Below are 23,651 nucleotides of genomic sequence, written 5' to 3'. Positions count from 1 at the left end.
TTTGGAACAGTAATTTTATAAATACTCTTGGAGTCCCAGAGGTTTTTAGTTTTCTGTGCAATTTTTTTAAAATTTTTTGAAATGTAATTTATTAATGTTGCAATATGCTTAGTTCTAAGCCTGAATGACTTGTCTAAAATGAGAGTGGAACGTGGCTGATCCTTTTGCTCTTGATGAGCTCCTTCTAGGAGTGCTTGCTGTGTAGAATAAATGCAGTGAGAGCTGTGACTGGTGACTGTGGGTGGGGCAGACCCAGTGGAACCTCTGGAATGTTACTGGGTTGTCTTGCCCTCCTTCCTTTTGTTCCCATTCTGCCTCTGCTGTCACCACAGACCTTTGCAGAGGGGGGAAGGGGGTCTGTGTTTCTGTTGCCACCCTGGGTGTGTCCTGAGCACCACAACAGCCCAACAGCAGCTGCAGGGCCCCTGTTTGTGGCACACAGTTCTGCACCTGCTGCTGGGATGCAGCAGAGCATCGGGAGTGTAAGTGCCACAGTGTCACACAAAATACACGATGGCTTTGCTGGTGGGATGCAGGTGGTTCCACAGGGAGTATTAGATGTGGCTTCTGTGCAGAGGAGGTTTGGCCAAGACCTTTCAGTGTCCCCAGGAGGGGTGTGAGTGTCTGGATGGGCAGTCACTTCTCATGCCCTGGTTCTGTGTTTGTGCCCGTGGCACAGTCACTGCCCTCCACACCACCTGGCACCAGTGGGACACAGGGGAGTGCAGCAGCCCAAAGGCAGCTCTGTGCCTGCCCCTCTGAGGCTGCAGGAGGGTCCTGTGTGTGACTGGGGGGTCCTTCCACCCACTCTGACCTCCTAAGGTGTTTGAGGGACAGGAGTTTTCACCTTGAGGCAGATCCTTGTCTCTGCACAGCACTCTGGTAGAGGTTTGTGGGGGAAAGGAGGGCTTAGAAATCCAGCCAGTTGGGGTGTGGTTTTTTGGTGGTGTTTTTTTTGTTTGGTTCATTGGTTTGGTTTTGGTTTCTCTTTAAAGAAGTATTTTGGTTTTGGGCAATGGTCACACTCTGCCTAAACAGTGTGGAGCAACATGACATGGTCAGAGTTCAGCCCAAAGGGCATGTGGAACACACTGCAGCTGCCTTTGCATTCCTGTTCCCAGATCCATGGAGAGGAAATTGTCATCATCTTGCAAGTCTCAGTCCTTTATTAAGTGCTGAAGATGAAGTGCTGCTTCCCTCATGATACCAGAGCTCTGCAGCAGCAGAGGGAAGGGAACTGGAAGCTTGTGTGTTCCAGGAGCAGAGGGGAGCATCTTCCTCGTGGTGTCCCTCCCTGGGTCTCAGTCCCTGGGGTGCCAGGACTGCTCTGAGGCAGCAGGGGGGGAATTGTCCTCCCTGGGCAGTGCTGGGGCCCTGCTGTGCTCCCACAGCAGCTCTGCTGGGGCAGGGGCAGTGAGAGCCCAGAGGGGCTGCCCAGACATGGGGGCATCACTGGGGCCAAGTCAGGAGGGAAGTTAAGAATGTAGGATTGGGGCTGATTTTGTTTTGGTTTTGCTTATTTTGACATTTTATGCTTTACAATGTAGATGTATGTTTGTACATTATTTGCCTCTTTCAATTTTTATTATTTTCTGCGTTTTTATCCATTTATGGTTATTTTTATCTGTTTGCAGCCTCTGTCTATGGCACAGTTACCACAGGAGTTGCTTTCTCAACAAGCCTTTGGCCCCCCTGAATGCTGTAGGAGGAATTCACTTCTGCCTATGTATAAATTCATCAACATACATGCTTTTAAAATTACATATGACCTTATAATGCATATTTCCCTTAGGAAAGCCTCAAATGTTGCTTTTAGAAGCTGTGTGAGAAGAGGCTGTTCCAGTGCTTGAAGGAATTAAACAGTCTGGAGTTTAGGAAGAAGTATTTCTTTGAAAACAGCACTTTCCAGGAACCATTCGAAACCATTTGCTTTCAAATGCTCCTGCCTATCAGAAAGCACCTGCCTTCAACTGCTATTGCCCAACACAGGAGTCCTTCCTTGAAAACTTTATTAAAATTAGAATTCTTTCTAATGCCTTGTGGACATTGATGTCCACTGCTGGAATGAAAATGTAGGTCTGTGTTTGATCCTCTAACAGATATGCACATTTGTTAAGTGTTTTAAAATACCTATTTTTAGCCATTTGGGAAAGAGAGATTTGTTTTGATCCTGATTAGAGCCTTGCCTGTGATATTCCTATTTTCCTGAAGCAAACAGGCGAGAAACGTGGGCAGAGGGAGCCTTGCTGGCTGTGGGGAGGAGGCTGCTTTGTTCCTGCAGATGAAAGAACAGTCACTGTCTGTGGTGCAGCACCATCAACGTTATGCAAAAATGCAAAAAACTGGGGAACCTGTCAGTGGAAATTTCCACTTCCTTTCTGCCTCCAGCTCAAAGGGAGCCTATTCTGCAGGGAGACAAGCAAGGGGATGGAGGGCACAGCACAGCAGAGGCTCCTGCTTAAACCAGTTCTTCCATCATGAACTCATAACTGAATGTTTGATATCATTCTGGGTTTGGCTGAATGATCCTTTTTTCCTAAAATCCCATGGGATCTGCAGGAGAGCTGGAGATGTGGCAGCCAGGCTGTGTGCACGAGCTGGCCCTGCAGGACCAGCCAGTGGAAGGAGCTGTTCATGTCTCTGTGTAGGGAAAAAAAAACCCTTCCAGGACATTTTTGACCACTAATTTTATTTTTTAAAAATTTCTTTTTTTGAAGCACTCACTGGAGCTCTGGGAGTGCATTTGGTGTGAGTGCAGAGTGTGTCAGGCTGGAGCAGCCTCCAAAGAGAGGCACAGACCAGAATTAGGGTTCCCCTGGGCTTGTGAGCCTGGCCTTGGTCGAGGGAGGCACAAGGGAGGGAGCACAGGGCCCCAGGTGTGTGTTTGGGAACACACAGCTCAGCCCTTGGGTTTTGTGCTGCCTGAGCACTGATTCTATCACCTCTGCAGGACTGTTTTCAGCTGTTGCTGCAGGGAGGTGTTCAGTGCAAGGAACTGACACTGGGAGGAGTTGGCCGAGGATGCCACGTGGGGCCACAGGGTCAGTCTGTCTCCTGCCAGCCTTGGCTCTGAGGAGTGTCATTACAAAGCTGTAGTTCAAAGGCCTTCATAGGACTATCTGGATTTCGATTTTTTTAAATTTATTTTTCCCCCTCTGCTTTGAAAAAGTCTTGCTTTTCTTTGGCTTACTTGGTTGTTGAATGAAAAATGAAGTCAGTCATCCTCGACCTTTATGTTTGCTGCTGTCAGAATAGCAATACCTGTTAAGGGTAAAAATTACTATTTTATAAATGAAAAGAATTCTCAGAATTAATTTCCTCTGGGTTAATGCTTTTTATGGACTGCTCTCATTTGGTGCAGTGTGGTGTAAATGATACATTATTCTGCAATAAATGCAAACTCAGGCTTTAAATACAAGAAATAGGACATGTTTTTGTAGTTACTGCAAGTGTGATCTGTGAGAACAGCTGCTGGTCCTGTCCATGTGCAGGGCTGTGTTTTGGAAAAACATTCAGGGAAGGAGTGAGGAACTGAGAGGGAGGGAGGGAGGTGATGCTCAAGCAACCCCAGTGAAGTGGGGATTGTGGGTGCATTCACTCAGGAATGTGTTTTGTCATTTACAGCAGAGTTACTGCACCTGACAGAGCCTGCACTCCAAAAATAGAAATAAGAATAAAATCATATCAATGCTGGTTTTGAGGCCACCTCTTCCATTTCTTAAAAATTGCAGCTTGTTCCTGAGCTTTTGGAGAGCTGAGTAAGGTTTTTGGGTTAATTCAGGGTGTTCTATGTGCTTAGGGAGTAGGACTGATTTCCAGCAGGATCGAGGCAGCTGAGCAGGAGCATCTTCCCAGGAATCCAGCCCTGGCATGTTGTGGAAGTTGCTGGCCATGGACTCTACTGGGGAGCCCTGCCCATGTGTGTCTGTGTTTCTGAGGCTCCCTGTGAGCTGAGATATGAAAAGAGAAGATGGCAATTCGTGCTCATACTGTTCATTTTGTTCACTCTACCTAGGACTTATTTTTTTTAAGGAGCCATGTTTGCATTTTTCATTGTGTTGCAAAATGCTCAAAAAGTGTTTAATAATGTGATTACAGAGCAAAATGATGAGAGTTTGACCAGAGGTGCTTGTTTGAGAGGACTGACTGGTCGTTTGTGACCTTCAACCTGATGGCTTCATATTCAAGGGGGAAGTTCCCAAACCTTGCAAGGAAAGTGGTGGTTGGAGGACAAATTAGGGGCATTGTACAAAAGAACAACCACAGTCCCCCTTCCTTCCTCTGCCAACTGAAAAACAAACCACCAAACAGAACTGAAAGGAAACGTTGCTCTGAGCTGTCCTGTGGAAGAGAACCTGGACACCTCCTGTGGCTGTGGAAATGTACAGGCTTCTTTTCCAGGTTACATTCATTTAGCTGCTTTAAACCCCACCTAAATGTAAACTTTTGGATTCCAGAAAACACATGGCAACAGCAACCACCACTTTACATGGCATGTTTTTGTTTCTACAAGTTGCAGTTGCAATGTGGCACTTCCTGCCTTTTAAATGGAGTTGGTCACTTATTTCACCATGAAATACAGACTAAAAAGGCAGAGCATGTATTTTGATTGAATGTTGTTTAAAAGTTTGCATGTGTGAAGCCATGGAGAGGTGTGGGTAGAGGATGTGGGTGTTCCTGGAGCCCCTGAGCACCAGGGGCAGCTCCTGGTGAAGCACCAGCCTGGAAGGCTGAGCAGGAGCTTTCACAGCTCATGTGCCTTGCAGCTTTCAGGAGTCCCTTAATGGGACTTTTCAGGTCTGGTAAATTCTTAGCTCCAATTCCCCTTTTCCATCCTCATCAATCCAGGAACCAAAGCTGCCCAGACCCCTCGAAATGAGAGTGTAGGATGATCATGGGATCTTAAAATGGAGTTTCCCACCTTGACAGCAGCATCAGCAGAACAAAAACATCCCCATTTTTAGCATTATCTTGGCATAAGCCCATCTGCACACACAAGTTCTGACATCTCCTCTGCCTTGTGCTCCTTCTGAGCGGGACAGACACCAGAAATGTGGCCTTGGATCCCCTGCTTTGGGCCAGCAGGGACCTGGTGAGTGAATGGAATGACAGACTGGACTCGATGAGCTCGAGGTCCTCTCCAGCCTCGTTGTTTCTGTGACTTGTAGTGCCCGGCAGTGCCCGGCAGTGCCCGGCAGTGCCCAGCAGTGCCCAGCAATGAGCTGTTCACTCCGAGCATTCTGGAAAGCAGAAGGAGCAGCAGCTGCAGTGGCCCTGGTTCAGCTCCCAGGTTTGGTTCTGCTGTGGATGGCAGCTCTGCAGTGCTTTGTGGCACAGCATCCTGTCTCATGAGGCTGCTGTGATTGCAGCAGAAATTCTTCTACCCCTGTGATGTGGTTCTACTTTGTCTATAAATATAACAGCAAGAACTTCAGCTACACCATGGACAGATTTGAAGCAGCTCATCTTTTTTCAATTAGTTTATTCTTCTTTCTGTCATGATTATTCATTTTCTCTTACGTGGAAAAAAGCTACATTATGTTAGGGAGTGTCTTTGCTTCTTGAATTCTTGCTGTAGTTCATTTTCTTTTGTTTCTGCTCTGACCTTGTCCAAAACCATTGGGGTTTTGGGTTTTTTTTTCTTATCTCTCTGCTCAAATTCAGGATTAAAAAGCTCCACTGACATTTGCATCTGTGTGGGTGCCATTATATGTCTGTGTGTCAGTTACTCGTGTCATTGCTCCTTAAGCTCTGAACAGTCTGATCTGTGGATACAAAAGATCATATTAGTTTTAGCATTTTAAGAGACCAGCCTGATTGTACAAATGTGCATCAATTGTTAATTGAATTAAAAAGGTTTGCCCTAAACAGGAAAAATGGAATTGCAGAAATGAATAAATTGGAGCCTCAAGATAGAATCAGTTCTTTAGATTTGAATTGTTGAACTCTTTGTAAGGACAAATTTTATTCTTTGCAAAAGGTAAAATAAAATATAATGCAGTGATGGTGACAAGTTTCTAATGTACTTATATTAAGTACATTAGAAAAACAATTTTTATGTTCTGAATTTTATAGTCAATATTTAATTTTATATATTTTGTATTGTGCAGTATCTCAGACTTCTGAAAAAGCCTTCAGGCCAGTTGGTAGCATGGAAATAGGTGGTGGTGTGTGTTGGGCTGTGGGTGGGCCTGGTCATCTGGTGCTTGGAAAGGTGGTCAGGGTGACAGCCCCAAAAGTCTGAGCTCATCAGGGTTAATGAACAGGCACATCTGACCCATGAATCACACAGACAGTCTGGTGTGTCACCCACTGGGTCTGTAGGTGTGAGACTAAGGAAGCACCAAATGTGTGTCTGAGAAAGCACCATCTGGATTAAAAGGAGGGAAAAGGTGGAGTATTCAGCATATCTTTGGCTGCTTCTTCTCACGGGTAGCTCCCTTACAATTAAAACTCTCTTCGTGTTGAACATGAGTTCTGCAGCTCTTAATTGTGTCATGCTGTTCATTTTGTGGTGCTGTTTGATCTCCAGCTTTAAAACAGCTCATATTTTTTTCTTATTTGAACACTGGATTCTTCATCTACACAGCTCAATCATTTTAATATTCAAAGCATTCAGGTTCTTTTGATTCATACTGTGAGAAATTTTCTCCTCCTTTCAAATGATTTCTGTGGCTTTTCTCTGTGCCCTGTGCAATCCTTGAACACCCTTTTGAAGCTGTGAGTCCTGGAGGAGGGAGCTGCACTCCCGTGTCCCTTGCACAGGTGGGGTTGCCACTGAACACCCATCGTGTCCTCATGTCCAAAGGAGTGCACAGGTGCCTTTTCTCCCCTTTTGGTGATGGTAACACATCTCAAGGTGTTTGTCTACTGTAATGACCAAGTTCTGAGGGATTTCTTCTAGGGTTTTGTCTCTGTTCTCTTGGTCCTTCCTGCAGATGCCAAATATGCTCTGGTTGTAGAATGCACAACTTGACCTTGCGTTGAACTAATTAATTTTTTTTAATTATCCAGGAGCACAACTGCCCTCCCCTCAGTATTTAGTTTCAGAATTCCTAGTGAGAAACACAGAGCTGTGATGGAAATGTTAAATGCTGTTGTGTCTGGATCTGTTGTCATGTACAGTGGCAAAGAGGGTTGTGCAGCTGAGAACCACAGCTCTTGTTGGCAGCTGCAGAAACACCCTCAGAGCTGTGAACTCGTTGGGGAATGGTGCAATGCCATTGATTTGCTAATACATCTGGTTATAAACAGGCTTTATCCCTGCAAAGCAAGGAGTGATACAATTGAAACTGCAGTAACTAGTTAATAAATTCCAGTTTGGTGTGTTTAGGTACTAGACAGCATCTGTCTCAGTAAGCTTGGGCAGGGGGAAGGAGTTGGTTGGAGCTTCTGAGTCCCACAGTTTGCTTTTGTTCCTTTACTGTTTGCTAAGGAATTTTGGGTCTTCCTGGGCTCGTGACATCTGCCCCTGTGAGTGGGAACAGCAATGAGCAGTGGAAGCCTCTGATTCCTTGTGGAATTCCCCCTCTAGGTGAGGACCAGCCCCAGGGATACCCCCCACAGCCCCCAGTGCAATCCCTGTGGATAACCAGCTCCTGCTGAGCCATTCCCCCAGGCACTCTGCTCTGTGAATGACACAGCACCAGGAACTTCCAGGCTCTGCAGCTCCTCTCTGAAGCATTATCTCGGCATGGCTGGGGAAACAGATGTTTGGGGTGGCTGGATGACACTGGTCTCTTCAAAGTCTTGTGCCATGTAACTGGAACACAGTCATGGGATTCAGACCCAGGGAGTAAGTTTAGATTTATGCCTTCAGTTTTCTAAGCTTGACTTCTAAAATTATTAAAAAACACTACTGAGTGAAGGAGCAGGACCAGTAAGTGAGCCTGCCTTGCATGTGGAAGAAGGCACTCAAGCAGAACAATTTGTCCTTGGATTCTGATTAATGAGATTTTTTTTCTTTCATGGTTGGGGTTGGCATATTCAGTGTGGTTTTGTTGTGTGTTTGGGTTTTTCCTTTAATTCAAGCCTGGAAGTTGCACAGCAATCTTGTGTCCAGGTTTTCTTCCCATCCCTTTTGGCTCTCACAGTATTCCCTTCTCATTGATTCCATGTTGCTCCAGGATGTTTGTGCTGAGCTGCCATTCCCTGGTTCCTCCACCCTGACCTCCCCTGGTGCTCAGTTCCCATGGTTTGGGAATGGTATTCCCTGACTTAGTTGTGGTGTGCAGAGAGTGCTGTGTCCATGCAGATCAAGTGTTTTAAACTCTGAAAGGTGCCCTGAGTAACACACTGAACATTCCTTAATGAATCTCCACTTTATTGCTTTTAGTATTTTAAACCCTTGGTATATTTTTGCTCAAGTCTGACCAGGCAGTTTTGTGTTGCTGTAATTATTGTTGTGCCAAGAGGTGCCATGCAGAGTTCTGCTCCTGACCCTGCTGTAAGGAGGGCATGGCAGCACAGGCACAGCCAGTGACATGTGCAGCATGTGCATCACTGAACTCTGTGTGGCAAGTCCCTGTTCTCTGCTGAGAGCAAAGCAGGAGTTTCCTGAACGTGTTGCTGTGCATGTGTTCTGAAATGTCTGCTTGAAACATCAGTTTTATGCAGTAAATAGGTAAAAACCTGAGTGTTATTACAGTCCAGGCAGCTGTTACTCACAGGAATGACACAGGACGTGCAGTTTTAGACAGTGAAGGCCTCAAAGAGTTTGTAGCAGAGCTCCTGAGTGCTGATGTGAGAGAGACTGAGGGGTTCCTGAAGTGCTGAGTTTGATACTCAGGTTGCTGCAGTGTCAGCCCAGGCAGAGCAGCTTCAGTCCCTCTGTGTGCTGCCAGTCCTGCTGTGCTGAGCCCAGGAGGGCAGGGGATGTGCCCAGGGGCTGCAGAGCTGCTCTGTGTGCAGGGGCTGCAGGGGCTGCTGCTCTGTGCCCGGGGGGGGCTGCTGCTCTGTGCCCAGGGGTGGCTGCTGCTCTGTGCCCAGGGGGGGGCTGCTGCTCTGTGCCCAGGGGGGGGCTGCTGCTCTGTGCCCGGGGGGGGTTGCTGCTCTGTGCCCAGGGGTGGCTGCTGCTCTGTGCCCGGGGGGGGTTGCTGCTCTGTGCCCAGGGGTGGCTGCTGCTCTGTGCCCGGGGGGGGGGCTGCTGCTCTGTGCCCAGGGGGGGGCTGCTGCTCTGTGCCCAGGGGGTGGCTGCTGCTCTGTGCCCGGGGGGGGCTGCTCTGTGCCCAGGGGTGGCTGCTCTGTGCCCGGGGTGGGCTGCTCTGTGCCCAGGGGGGGGGGGGGGGCTGCTCTGTGCCCGGGGGGGGCTGCGCTCTGTGCCCGGGGGGGGCTGCTGCTCTGTGCCCGGGGGGGGCTGCTCTGTGCCCAGGGGTGGCTGCTCTGTGCCCGGGGTGGGCTGCTCTGTGCCCAGGGGGGGGGGGGGGGCTGCTCTGTGCCCGGGGGGGGCTGCGCTCTGTGCCCGGGGGGGGCTGCTGCTCTGTGCCCGGGGGGGGCTGCTGCTCTGTGCCCGGGGGGGGCTGCTGCTCTGTGCCCGGGGGGGGCTGCTGCTCTGTGCCCGGGGGGGGCTGCGCTCTGTGCCCGGGGGAGGCTGCTCTGTGTGCAGGGGCTGCTCTGTGCCCGGGGGAGGCTGCTCTGTGCCCAGGGGCTGCTCTGTGCCAGCTCCCAGCCAGGGCTGCTCTCTGTGCTCAGCTCCCAGCCCAGAGCACACCTGCCCTTCCTGGGCAGTGATCTTGACCCTCTTTTGTGCATGGGAACAAATATGTAGAATGTGGGGAAGTGTTGCTGTGGTTCTTCTTCTAACCTTCTGTGTCATCACTTCTGAGAAAAGGAGCAAAGAATCATCCTTTAATAATGCTAATGAATTTATCTTTTTAGGATCTGGTCAACACTGGACTCAGCACTTTCTTCTTTTTCATTGCCTCTGTAGTACTTGCTGCTTTAAACCACAAAACTGGAGCAGAAATTGCTGCTGTGGTAAGAATTTGAACTTCTTTATATCTGACTCTTATATTAAAACTAAAAATTAACTTTTACTCATTCATTGAATACACCTGTTGCTTTTGCCATCACACAATTAGAAGTAAATGGTACAGTTTGCTCTAAGATAATTCTTATTTTAAGAGTATTAACATCCTTTGAGCTGTTTCTCTTAAGGCTGGAGACAGCACCAAACAGAAAAATGGCTTGCAGAGAACACTTACAGTTGAATTGGCCTTGCTTCTTTCTCTGTAGCCACTTTAGGTGACCCTACTCTGTGTTGCAAACCTATGGAAAAGGTAGACCCAAAAATTCACACAGAATCAGAATCACAGAGGTTGAGTTGGAAGGAACCCACAAGGATCATCGAGTCCAACTCTTAAGTCAATGGCCCACATAAGAGATTGAACCCATGACCTTATTCAGAAGAAACTGAAGCTGTTCACACAGAATTTGCTGAGTTCCTGCTCACTACAGATGATTTTTTGTTCTGTGGAGTGACATGGTGTCACTTCAAGGTTTTAAATTTACAACAGTAAGTTCAAGCAAATTAATTTTGTGCTTGAGTTTGCAACCTTTTTAATTTTCTTTTCCAACCTGCTTTTGACAATCCCACCTCAGCTCTGCAGAGGCACAGAGGGAGGATGCAGAGCAGCTCCTCCCCAAGCCCAGGGCTTGGACATGCCCCTTCCTGTCATCTCTCACTGATGTGCACCCTGAGGAAGGAGCTTCTACAGGATTGAATTCTCGTGTTGGTGGGCAGAGAACTTTCTCTTTGGGATCACTGATCTTAGTCACTAAAGTAAACAATAAATAGGAAAATAATAGGAAAAAGGACACCATGCACCAGACCAGTGTGATTGAGTGAATGCCGTTTATTACACACTGCACACAGTTTATACAGGGTTAAAGCTGCATTCTATTGGCTAAATTGAACCTCACACCATCTAGTTGCAAATCCCAATTGGTTATAATCCATATCTCACAAGTCCAATGTTTTGGTGAACTCATCCTGTTTTCAGGTACATCTCCGGTGTGGTGTGGGAAACCTGAGGAGTTCTCATGAGAAACCTCTGGGGAGTTGCTGAGAGCTCCTAGGGAGGGATTTCTCCTTTAACAATCCACAGCAGCTGTGGCCTTGATTATTCTTAGCTGCTTTCAGTGTCACAAGGTCTACATAGATCTGAATTGCTCACCTTTGATTTTTCTGTACCAACAAGTCACCTTTGCAGACTCTTTAGTTCATTGAATTAAAACCCCGTAATCTACCACGCCACAATGATTTGTCAGTGCAAGTAATGCAGAAAAATAAACTCCTGAGGGCTTTGTTGGGAAACTACTTTTCTTCCTGTTTCCAAACCTGTGTGTGACAGCTGTGTGTGCTCTGTGCAGGTGTTTGGGTTCCTGGCCGTGGCGGTGTACGCGGGGAACACGGTGGTGGCCGTGCGGCGGTGGCGGCTGAGCCGCGGGCAGCCCGGCGGCGGCAGCGACTACACACGCGCCCGCTCCCAGGCCAGGGAGGTGCTGCAGCGCCCCGAGAGCCAGCGCCTGGACGCCTGAGGGACCTGCTGGGGCTGCCGGGGAAGGAAGGGCTTCACTCCCTCGTGGAACAAGGGGCTTGGCTTCATTTACAGAGAAAAGGAAGAGCAGAGGGTGGCAGAGATGCCCAGCCCTGTGTGTGCAGAGGGTGTTGGGGCAGCAGCTGTTGGCGTGGAGGCAGAGAATGGTCATGCAAAAGGAAGCTCCACTGAAGATCTCTACATATGTATATGCATATATTATATAGCTTATATAATATATTTTATATATATGTTTTGAACTATGTTACCTTTTTGGATTGACTGCACAGTTTCCTCCCTCTCTGAAGATCCACGTTCCTCACCTGCCGTGAACACAAAACCAGCACAGCCAGCACCACCTTGACTGGGTGATGGAGGAGAGGAATCCCCCAGCAGGAATTCCACCCACCCCAGCAGGAATTCCACCCACCCCAGCAGGAATTCCACCCACCCCAGCAGGAAGCGAGGGGCACACAGCAATAACTCCAGCCACGGTCCCTGCCCAGCAAACCGCCTGTCCATCCCTGCACAGCCTGACCCGCAGCTCTCCTGCAGTGCCACCCTTGGCACACCCGTGGATGGAGTGGGTCCTGTCCCACAGTGTGGGTGGTTCCTGTGCTCTGGGACTGCCCCATGAGTCGGTGCCTGCCTGTGGCCAGGGCTGAGCTCTGTGGAGGGACCTGTTGCTGGGTGGCCGAGGGGGCAGTACCAGCAGTGCTGCTCTGCTCCCCTGGGATGTGTGCTGCTTGTCATTCCAGAGGGGCAGAATACATGGGAGACAGGGGGGAGAAAAGGGGCTGAGGGGCACAGGAGAGAAAGAAAGGGGTTGTCATCCAATAGACTTCATTCCAGCCATGGCTTTCTTCTTTTTTTATTTTATTTTAAGGTTCAACATTTCTAGAAGTTCTTGCTGGAACTTGCTTTCCCTCCAAGCCCAGGGTAAGCAAGAACTAGCAAAAAATTATGATGTGCTTATAAACTGTTTCTAAGGTTGCAATGTTGTGATTCACATAAGATAAATGTTTCTTTTTGGAAAGATGGTGGTTCTAAAATTAAAATCATTGGTAGTAGGTAGTAGTAACCCTGATTTAATTTTTTTAACTGGATGTTTCTGCAGATTCTTTCCCCTAATGTTTTTTTGGAAAATGAATTTACCTAATTGGAAGGTAATTTGTTTAGAAATAGTTTTACCTAACTGAAGTTTTCTTGTTTTAACTGTACTACCAGTGAATGAATGACATTTTTCTTTACTCAGAACTCAAATTCTGCAGTAATTGGCTAGACAAGATCATAATATTATGAGGAAGATGTCTCTTGATATTTTTCTGTTTTTTTGGTTAGTGTTTTTATCTCTGTAATTCATTATTTGGCATTTTGGTGCCTGCATGTCACATGAAGACCATGTGGGGGAGGAGCTGAATTGCTTTTGGTGTGAGGACAATGAAATTCCCTGGAATTGGTGGGACTGTGCCATGGATGCCTGGATGTGAGCTGTGCTGTAGCTGCTCTCTGCAGTGGGTGCCTGCAGGAACTGCAGCCTCACACCAGGCAGGGCATCAGGAGAAGGGCCTGGGCCTTTTTAATCCAGGGGGGAGCTGGGGCAGTGCCAGCAGTGAAACCAAAGCTGCAACATTCCAGCTGGAAGCAGGGAATTCGATGTGTGAGAAAAGGTGACAAGGGTCGTGTCTTTTCATTTTCAGTGTCCTGACATCTGCACTGCATTTCACTTGGTGGCTAAAATGGAGATTAAAATTCAGAGTTACTGCTGAGGTTAAAGAAAATCTGCATTTTCGTAGTGAGTAATGGTTTATTGGTTTCTGTAGTAACACTTTATTGTGCTTGTTTGGAAGTTTGTGTGTGTGGAGATGTGTCAGTTTTTAGTAACTGACAGTAAAAACTTTCAAACAACCTTTTAAAAGCAGCAGAAACACCAAGGCTGGAATTGTAAACTGGCATTAAAGCAGGTTGTATAGAGACTAAAAAACCCTGAACGAAACAAAAACGCCCACCCCAAACCCAAAAGCAAGCCAAACCCACCCACTAAAATACCAACTACTGTTCTCAGAGATCCATGTGTTCAGAGTGGAGCTCCCACCCGAGATCAGGGGGCAGAGTTGGGCTTGCCGTGCCCCTGCTTTGTCCTTTCTGTGCCCCTGCTTTGTCCTTTCCGTGCCCCTGCTTTGTCCTTTCCGTGCCCCTGCTTTGTCCTTTCCGTGCCCCTGCTTTGTCCTTTCCGTGCCCCTGCCGTGCCCTGCCGTGCCCCTGCTTTGTCCTTTCTGTGCCCCTGCTTTGTCCTTTCTGTGCCCCTGCTTTGTCCTTTCTGTGCCCCTGCTTTGTCCTTTCTGTGCCCCTGCTTTGTCCTTTCTGTGCCCCTGCTTTGTCCTTTCTGTGCCCCTGCCGTGCCCCTGCTTTGTCCTTTCCGTGCCCCCGCCGTGCCCCCGCCGTGCCCCTGCCGTGTCCTTTCCGTGCCCCTGCCGTGTCCTTTCCGTGCCCCTGCCGTGTCCTTTCCGTGCCCCTGCCGTGTCCTCTCTGTGCCCCTGCCGTGCCCTGCCGTGCCCCTGCTTTGTCCTCTCTGTGCCCCTGCCGTGCCCCTGCTTTGTCCTTTCTGTGCCCCTGCCGTGCCCCTGCTTTGTCCTTTCTGTGCCCCTGCCGTGCCCCTGCTTTGTCCTTTCTGTGCCCCTGCCGTGCCCCTGCCGTGCCCCTGCTTTGTCCTTTCTATGCCCCCACCATGCCCCCGCCGTGCCCCCGCCGTGCCCCCGCCGTGTCCTTTCTGTGCCCCTGCCGTGCCCCTGCTTTGTCCTCTCTGTGCCCCTGCCGTGCCCCTGCCATGTCCCCAGAGGCTGCTGGCACTGCAGGAATGGGGCAGGGGAGGAGGAGGATCCCCCTGTGCCCTCTGGGCTCATCCTGCCCTGGCAGAGCTGTGGGAGGCCTCGGCCCTCTCTCAGTTATGAGTTTGATGCCTTTCAAACCCCTACATGTTTCCTTGCCTGGAAAAAGGGGGACGTGGCTGAGTTTCCCCTGGGGTGAGGTCGCGGGTACCTTGAGCTGCAGTGACAGATGCAGAGCGGTGCAGTTACACTGCAGGAAAGTGAGTCAGTCCTTGGGCACCTCTTAGAATATACTGGAATGGTCTTGAGGGCTTTTACATGTGGAGTAAGTTTTCCTCAGCTGAAAATGCCATTATTTATTACTTGCATCGTGGCTTGAGCTTAGCGCAGCTTTCAGGGTAGAGTTCAAAAGAGAACGTTAATTTTGAAAGTACTGATTCACTTTGTAAAACAAAAGCAATTGTAAATTTGTAATTTCCTTATATTTGGGACCAAAGATGATTTTAGTATTGTACAGTGTACACTTTCTAGAAAATCTTAAGCACTTATTACTCTGCAGAGATGTTATTTACTGCCTGAACTACATAGAAGGGAAATAAAGTAGCTGTGAGAGACAACTAAATTGGAAGTATTAAGATCAATGGTTCATTCCCCCCAACTTGATTCACACAGTGTACTGAAGAGGTACTATTTTAAGACTGTTATCCAAACTGCAGGCATCACAAATTATCTTGTAAGAAGAAAATAGGGCAGAAAGCTTGAATTTTTGTGAGACCTGCTTAGAAAAGTGACATTAAATTGCTTCTCTCAGCCAGGTAGGCTTGCTCATAATTGCTAGCACATAAGGATGGTTTCTTTGAGTCCTTAAGAGTGCTGTGTAGCTCCAGAAAGGGACTCAGAACCCACTGTAAATAGAACCAAATTAGAGCTAAACAGCTGAACCTTGTGGGAATGGGATGCTTGGGACTGTGCTGGTTCAGATGAGTCCTCTCTGGTCCAACAGAGCCTCAGACATGGGACCTCCCTGTGTTTGTGGGTGTAGAAATGACTGTAAATTCTGCAACCTATGCACAGACATGAAAATGTTAATAAGATCTGACTGGAGCAACAACACAGGAATTGGTGTGTTGTGTTGTAAGGATCTGTATTTTGCTGCTCAGTCCTGTCAGGCTCAGGTCAGGTTTGTCTCATTGTTGTGCTGTGCAAAGGGCCACAACAGCAGGAATTCCTAAAACCACAGCCAGGAACTGAGGGAAGCTTCTTAGCAAAGCTGATTCCTTCTTACTCTCCCTTGTTCCTTTAATTTGTACATTTGTGCTCACGGATCTAATGCTTTAATATTTAAGGTTTGCTAACCTTGGTCATTGGTCTGTGCAGTCAGTGCCAGGAGGACCAGAACTGTGTCCACATCCCTTTTATTTGACTCTGGTGCTCTCTCCTTTCCTGAGGCTTGGGCTGGGACTGTCCTTCCTTCCCGTGGGGCTGTGGGAGGGCACTGGGGTGCTGCTCTGGTGGGAGCCACGTGCCTGGAGGTGCAGAGGGTTGGAGATTCTGCTCCCTCTGCCTGTTCTGAGAGACAAGGCACCAGCTCCAGAGCTCTGGGGTCTGTGTTTCATCAGGGCTTTGTATGGGAAGCACAACATCTGTGCCTTGGAGGCAGCCCCTCATCTCTCACTTCCAAGATGCCTCTCACAAAGGATTTCAATGCAAGGGTCAGTGTGAGGTGCTCCTGCACAGGATTTGTCCCACTGTGCATCTCTCAGCTGTGTCATCTGTCTGCATTTCACTGTTCATTCTACAAAGAGGAGGGGAAAGTTTCCACTCGTCCCTAAGATAACAGTTTATTTTTGCTCCCATATGATGATTGTCTGTCTCTCCCCCTGAGTGGTTCCTGACGTGCTGTGGAGCACAGCAGGGACTGATCTGCTCCAGGCTGCAGGGAGGCTGTTGGGAGGGAATTAACCACTAGTTCTTCATGAACTTTAAGGTCTGAACAAATTTGGTGTTTGTCACCTCTGTGCTATTTTGGGCAGGTGCAGGCACAGCAAATGCTTACCTAATATGTGGTTTAATTAATGCAGCCTTTTTCCACCCCCTCTTCTTTGTCCTTGTTTTGTAGCTGTTGTTTTCTTGTCTCATGAGAACTTTGTAGACATTTCTACTTGTTTCCTTTTGTGAGGAAAAAAGCTCACCAAAAATCTAAAATAAGCAAGTTTTTAGGGCATAATTAAAACCAAACCCAAAGTTAATAGCGAGTCAGATGGTGTAGAAAGTAATATCCTCTGTCCTACCCAGCTGAGGTACTGAGGAGCCTTTTGCATGGAAGAAAGAGCATAAAGATCAGCTCTTGTGCTGGAAGCTCTGGAGCCAAACGTGCTCAGCAGGTGTTTGGGGTAGATGGAAAGGTGGGCACAGTGTGAGGGTGTGATGAGTGGTGAGAAGGGCTCTTAACAATCCAGTCCTTTCAAGTGATACATGAACTATAATAATCCCCAAGCACAGAAGGAAAGATGCTCCTGCACTTCGTGAAGGAGGGACACACCCTGGGCCAGAGGTGCCTGCTCAGGAGGGCTTGGAATAATGGACTGTTTATTGTTTGGGGGCCCAGCAAAGCTCAGAAATGCTGTGCAGATGGAGCTGTCCTGGGCATGAATTTTAATGGCAGCAAAAGCATTTTAAAATTATTCCAAAACCAGGACAGAAATCAGTGGAATGTTTGAAAATACTTTGTGGAAATGACGCCATATTCCTCTCTGTATTTTTGGTTAAAATGAATTCCTACAAATACTCAGGAAATCTCTGACTGAGTTTTTTCCTGTTGTGTTATTTTCCGTCTCAGCCTCTTGGCCACCTTGACAGATCTGTTTGACCAAGTCAGAATGGTGCTGTCCAACCTGAAAGGGTTCCCTTGTTTTGGTTCTTACTTTTGTGTTGTCTTTTTTAAATCTGTCTATAATTTAACCATTTGTATGCTAAAAATAATCTTTAAAAAATCTGCTCACACTGTGATTTATGATAGCCTTTACTTTAATCAACACAATCTAATTTTCTTTTGGGATATGCAGCTTTCAGAAGTGTTCTTATATATGCCCAGAAATGAAAGTTGCCTATTTATCATAGGAATGTGATTAGATAAAGTTCCCTGTCCAGAATCCCAGTGCAGCTCTTTCATTTGTGCTGGATGGATGAGTTGGTAAAATTGCCTCTTAATCTCTATGGGTTAATAAATATTTTTTTATAACTAGCCACAGATATTCCTTTTTAAATTATACTTGGCAAACAGAATATATTTAATTTTATATACAATAGACATAGTTGCCATGATTGATGTATTTATAACATAGAGCTTTGTGTTTACTATGAAGGTTTTATCTCTATGCCATGGGTAGAACTTTAAAAAGCCAGTTAGCATTGATGGGAGGATGTGGGAACTGTTCTTGGGTTCAGGATGAGGACGTGGGAGCCTTTGGAAAAGCCATGGCCAGATTGTAGTGACAGAGATCTGGGAGTTGCTTCTTTTTTAATTGGGGCTGGTCCCTACAGTTGTTTTAAGAACATCTGGATGTGGGTAACAGAATGGAATATGACCATCTGCCTCTCCTGTCTGTCCCAGGCTATTGTGTGGATACAGGAAATTTCAGGGTATTGTGTTGTTCTGCTTTGGACAAATGTCTCCATAGACATATTTAATAAAAACCTTCATGTGTTTGAAAGAAAACGCCCTCTCTTAACTAGGCTGATTTACCACTTTTGGTAACCTTTTAATCCCAAAAGTATTGTTGTCTAAATAGTTTTAGTAATGTTACATCTGTCCTGATGTCTACAGGTTAAAGTGGCTCTGGCACCCTTTTATTACAACAATTGCTACCTTCATTTTTCTACTGTTTATACTTTAATCTTGAATGTTTACTGGTTTCTGTTCGTTGGCTGTTGTGGAGGGAGAGTATCTTGGCACTACAGATCACTCAGCTTTAACTCATTCAGCACAGCTCTGGAGTCAGAAAATGGTTTGATTTATACATTGTGACCAATCTGTTGCATTTTAAAATGATTTCTATACTTTAGGTACAACATTTATGAGATGATATAACGAGTGACTTAGCTAATCATTATATCTGTGTAGAGTTACTCTCTTCTGTGTTAGTGTCATTTGGAAACTATTTGTATATGTTGAAGTTTGTAAGGGTTCAGGAACCCACAATAAAATAGTAAAGTATGTATTTATTTCTCATTCTAATGCTCGATTTTGATTTGAAAGTTGCCACTTTGTCTTTTCACAGAATTGTGAACAAATACCAACAAACTGCTTCACCTGGGGTGCCTTCCATGTGTGGTGTAACACTTGTCACTCACAGACACAGAGATGGGCATTTACTAAGCCAGTAAACACTATTTTTGTACTGTGAGTCCCTGCTTCATTCAGGCCTCATTGTGCTTTGTCCCCACCAGCCCCAGTCTCGTGGCTGCTCGTTGCCCTCCCTGGGCACCAACAGTGATCCCGTGGCACAGCTCTGTGCCCCTTTGCCTGCCCTGGGCACAGAGCACAGAGCTGGGGGTGCCGCAGGTGCCGCAGGTGCCGCAGGTGCTGCAGGTGCTGCAGGTGCTGCAGGTGCCGGGAGAGCTGCAGGTGCCAGGAGAGCTGCAGGTGCTGCAGGTGCTGCAGGTGCTGCAGGTGCCGGGAGAGCTGCAGGTGCCAGGAGAGCTGCAGGTGCTGCAGGTGCTGCAGGTGCCGGGAGAGCTGCAGGTGCCGGGAGAGCTGCAGGTGCTGCAGGTGCTGGGAGAGCTGCAGGTGCCGGGAGAGCTGCAGGTGCTGCAGGTGCCAGGAGAGCTGCAGGTGCTGCAGGTGCTGCAGGTGCCGGGAGAACTGCAGGTGCTGCAGGTGCTGGGAGAGCTGCAGGTGCCAGGAGAGCTGCAGGTGCTGCAGGTGCCTGTCCTGGGCCTGGGCAGGGATGCTCAGGGTGGGCCGTCTGTGTCCCTGGGGCTGGTTCTGGGTCCTGCACAGAAGCACTCCAGGCTCACCCTGGGTCTGGCTCACAGCTCATGATTTGCAACCTCTGGGGAGCAGCCAAGCCTGACCAGAGGAGTTGATCCCAAGGATACAGGTCCTCTCCCAACACATTTGTAATTCCAACAGCTCTGAAGTGTTGGTTGAAACAGCATTCCGATTCCATCTCGGGCTGAGCAAAGGGGGTGCACTTTTCCTTTTGTCAGATGAGCACAACCTGCTGTGGAACACCCTCAGTGCTTTGCTTTGGAAGGGAAACCTTCCTGTTCAGTCCCAGCAGGTCTCTGGTGCCCACTCTGGGTACAGGTGCCTGTCCCTGGCAGTCCCTGTGCCTCGGGGATGCAGGGCAGTGTCCTTGATTTGAGGATGTCACAGGTTAGCACATGTTTACACAGAGACAATTCACAGCCATGAAGATTTTCACATTATTTTGGTGAGTTCCTGATGTTCTCCAGGAGCACTTGGCAGCTGGTGAAGCAGCTGTTTTCCATGGTGGTACCTCCAGCTGTGCCCAGTGTAAGTGCAGCAGCTTCCAGCTGTGTGTGAAAGTTGTTCTCTTAATGCTTGACCAGTGTCACAGGTACTCTCCAGGAAAACAGAACCTCCACCTTGTTCCTACACCAGTAACAATTGTTCAGGATGTTGTGTGTTTCTTCTCTTGGTGTCTGGCTAATCAAAAACATGAGCTGAAGAACTGTAATGTCTTGCAATACAGAAAGCAGTCCTGTTTTTAAAATCCATTCTGTTGTAGCATAATTTAAATGGTGTATTTATCAGTTTTAAATGTCATTTTGATTTCCCAGGCTTTTTGTATATGGGCACAATACTTTTTGTAAATTTTTTTTATTGTCTTTCTGTCTTTCTATTTGAAGATTCAAGCTCTGGGTTTTCATGGTACTCTTCTGATCATTCTTCATAGTGGTAAAAGTCTGTATTTTTGTATGTAGAGAAAATGGTAGTTTTCTAACACTTAGCCCAATCAATATAGTTTGGAATCATTTGTGAAGGACTTCCTGTTTAATAAATGGATATATTAATGTACTAAAAAATTGTCTTTATCTGTAAAGGTGGGCTGGGCTGGAGGCAATTCCCTTCCCAGAGGCTGCTGTGGGGCTGTGCTGGAGCTGATGTTTGAGTTGGCTGAGCAGGGATTGCCACGCTGGGGAGGGCTGGGGGTATGGGGAGGCTGGAGGGGACACAGAGGGACAGGTGGCCCTAACTGAGCACAGGGATATCCCACACCGTGTGACATCATGCTCAGGATCTCAAGTGGTGGGAGAAGGAGGAAGGGAGGGATGTTTGCAGTGATGGAGTTTGTCCTCCCAAGTCACTGCTCTCCTGGAGCTGCTGAACACCTGCCCAGCCATGGGAGTGAATGAATTCCTTGGTCTGCTTTGATTGTGTGCACGGCTTTTGTTCCACATTCCACTGTCTTTTTCCCAACCCACAAGTTCTCCAGCTTTTACCCTCCCAGTTCTCTCCTGGTCCCACTGAGTGAGCAGGTGGCAGGGAGGGTCTTGGGGGCTGCTGGGGTTAAACCACATCCAGAGGCCACATGAGGCCCTTGGGGCAGCAACTGTGGGTCGGCTGTGCCCCCCAGAGCAGCAGCTGAAGGCACATCCCTGCAGAGCTGACACGAGGGGCAAACCCCAGCCCTGGCACAGGGGGCTGTCACTGGGCAGCTCAGACTGCAGGGATTGATGAACAACCCTGCAAGAGCCTTGAGAGGTCAGATGGGACAGACAGCAGGGGGGACTCCTGTAACTCAAGTGCTTTTGGTGGGATTGCTCCTGGAGCACTTCTCTGTCTGGGGTGCTCCAACAGGCTGGAATGCTCTGTCTTGGTCAGGACTGGGAAGGATTTGGGGGCTGAAATGCCCCAGTGAGTGTGTAATATCTGCCACCTCCTGGGATGTAGGGTTCAAGTTCTGCCTCGATGCTGATGGGAATTTTGGCCTCCAGGTGCTTGAGTGTGAGGTGAAAGCACCGAGTCAGTAAAGGTGAGAACTGTGGAAACACATGGATGGTTGAATGAGTATTGTGAGACTTGGGAAGATGGATGATGCCCTCACAACACTGGATAGGGACAATGTGTGAGGGGAGGTGGGCAGAGGTGGTGGCACTTCCACAGGAGGGTTCACGTGCTTGTACAACAAGGGGGAGTCAGTTCTCTCTCCTGTGGGGCTGACAGCAGCAATGTGGCATTATCCTGGAGTTCCTCACCCAGAGCAGCTTTGTCAGTTGTCAAAAGAGTTTATAATTTCAAAATAGTGTAACTTTTGAATACTGGCTCTTCTTCAGTCTCCTGGGAATACTCTGATTTCTTATTCATGGATCAGGCTAAAACAATGTGATGGAGAGTGTTCAAAATATATAAAATTAAAGCACAAGTACTTCCTGGCCAAAATTAACACTGGAATTGGCATTTTTCTCATCAAGGAAACAGATTTAAAAATTGACTTATTTAGAAAACTCAAAACAAACAAAACCCCAAACAAAACCACACTTAAATTTTAAATTTTCTAGGTAGCATTGTTCTACCTTGTGACCTCGATGTTCTAGAAAACATTGAGTACTGTGAATTCTTCCAGTAAAGGAGGAATCTGTTGCAGTGTGGATTTTTGGACACAGTCCTGTTTATTTAAGTAGTGACTTAAAGATCCTGACTTTTAAACCAATACTCTCTGCAAAAAGGTGTCTTGAGCACCTTGTAACTCGATTCACATTCTCAGTGCTTGCCTAAATTTCCTCTGCTTCTTTGATCCATTCTCCCTCTCTTCTCTCCATGCTCAAAGATCACAGGATGAGCAGGTGGAGCTGCTGTGTGTGTCTGCTGGTACACACCTTGCACCTGCTCTTTGAGAGCAGGTTGTATCCTGCTCCAAAGGTGGAATGAATCCTGACCATCGCTCTGAGTCTCCCTGAGGCTGGTTGGAGCTCCTGCCCCAGTTTGGCTCAGCAGCCCTGTGGGTGCTGCCTCAGTTTGAGGTGCAGGTGTTGGGAACAGGCACTGGTGGGGTTTGGTTTGCAGCCCAGGTGGCACAAGCTCTGCTCCCCCAGCTGGAAATTCAGCCTCAGAGATCTGCACAGTGAGCCCCTGGAACCAGAGTGACTGAACCCATCTGCTTGCTCTGCAGAGCGTTAAATTGTGTTCTGTCTCCAGCACCCCAGGCTGGTGGGAGTGTCCTCTCCAACACCACAGTGGCTGGACATGCTGCTTTTCCCTTGGGAGCCTGGAAAAGGCTGTCACTGGGAAATGTGAGACTTGGAAAGCTTTGAACGGTATCAAGTGAAAAGCAAAATTAAATGGAGGAAGGGAGGAATGGACAGTGTTCAAAACACAACAAAGCCTTTTGTTTCAGTCAGAATCTAAAAAACTCCTTGGAAAGGCCTTTTGAATTTCTTAATGTCACCTGTCCAAAAAACACAAGACTGAACAAGTCCACAGATGAGTCTAAAAGGTCTTTGAGAGGAGGAGGGAGAGCCCTTCAGGCAGTGAGAGCTGTGTGGAAAACCCACCTGTGGTGCCAGGTGGGCATTTGCCCCATTCCTGTCTTTGGGTCTCAGTGTTTCGATCATAAAATGCCTGGCACTGTCACGACATGGATTGTTCCACCCTTGGGGCTGCTCAGTGCTGGTCAGCAAGCCCAGGGGCTCCAGGGGCAGGGGCTGTGCTGAAGGAAGCTGTGGACTGGGGCTTTGGAAGAGGCTCCTCTGGAACAGGAGGGTGTGGGACTGAGGAGATGTTCAGGGAGGCACTGCTGGCACAGGGACACAGGGACACAGGGCTCCCTGCAGCTGCAGGGCTGGGCCTGTCCAGGACACTGAACTGCAGAGAAAGCAGCACTCCCAGAGCTATTTCCACCTTGTCAGTTGAGGAAAACAAGCCAACAAACACAAAAGTCAAAAGGCCAGGCTGACTCTTCTTTGCCCTGCACCACACTCTGAGCCTGGTGCAATATTGCTGTCAGAAAATGAGCAAAGGACTGAGTCAGCCCCCACCTCCCCCAGTCAAAACTGTCTGTAAAGCAATTGTTTTTCATTTAATTTTCTGAAATGGTATTGGGAAAACACAGAACTGTGTTTTTCTTCAGTTGTGGGAACAGATCTTTTGAAATAAAGGAATCTTACCCAAGTGCTTGACCCTGGGAGCAACTGCTTAGAAATGAGTGAAATCATCAAGGACTCAAAGGCAGTGAGGAGCTCTCTGGGCAGGCTTTCACTGCAGGAGAGCTCAAGCAGTCCTGAAGCAACTCGGGAGCCACTTTGTTTCCTGTCTCTG

General features: G+C 47.9%; 1 protein-coding gene across 2 annotated transcripts in view; it reads left to right on the top strand.

Moving 5' to 3' along the window:
• CMTM4 (CKLF like MARVEL transmembrane domain containing 4) overlaps positions 1 to 20,419 on the top strand; it is a 40,072-nt gene extending 19,653 nt beyond the window's left edge. The window contains exons 3-5 of one of the 2 annotated variants that reach the window (XM_071567202.1): positions 9,877 to 9,975; positions 11,371 to 11,533; positions 11,610 to 20,419. In XM_071567202.1, coding sequence (XP_071423303.1) covers positions 9,877 to 9,975; positions 11,371 to 11,533; positions 11,610 to 11,764 — 417 coding nt within the window. In that variant the 3' untranslated portion in view covers positions 11,765 to 20,419. Of the gene's footprint in view, positions 1 to 9,876; positions 9,976 to 11,370 lie in introns of both variants that reach the window. The other variant, XM_071567201.1, reaches the window with a different exon arrangement.
• The last annotated feature ends 3,232 nt before the right edge of the window (positions 20,420 to 23,651 follow it).

Source organism: Pithys albifrons, chromosome 12, assembly GCF_047495875.1.
Source record: "Pithys albifrons albifrons isolate INPA30051 chromosome 12, PitAlb_v1, whole genome shotgun sequence".
Lineage (NCBI taxonomy): Eukaryota > Metazoa > Chordata > Aves > Passeriformes > Thamnophilidae > Pithys > Pithys albifrons.
The sequence above is the reverse complement of the archived record's forward strand: the minus strand, read 5'-3'. Positions and strand labels throughout refer to the sequence as shown.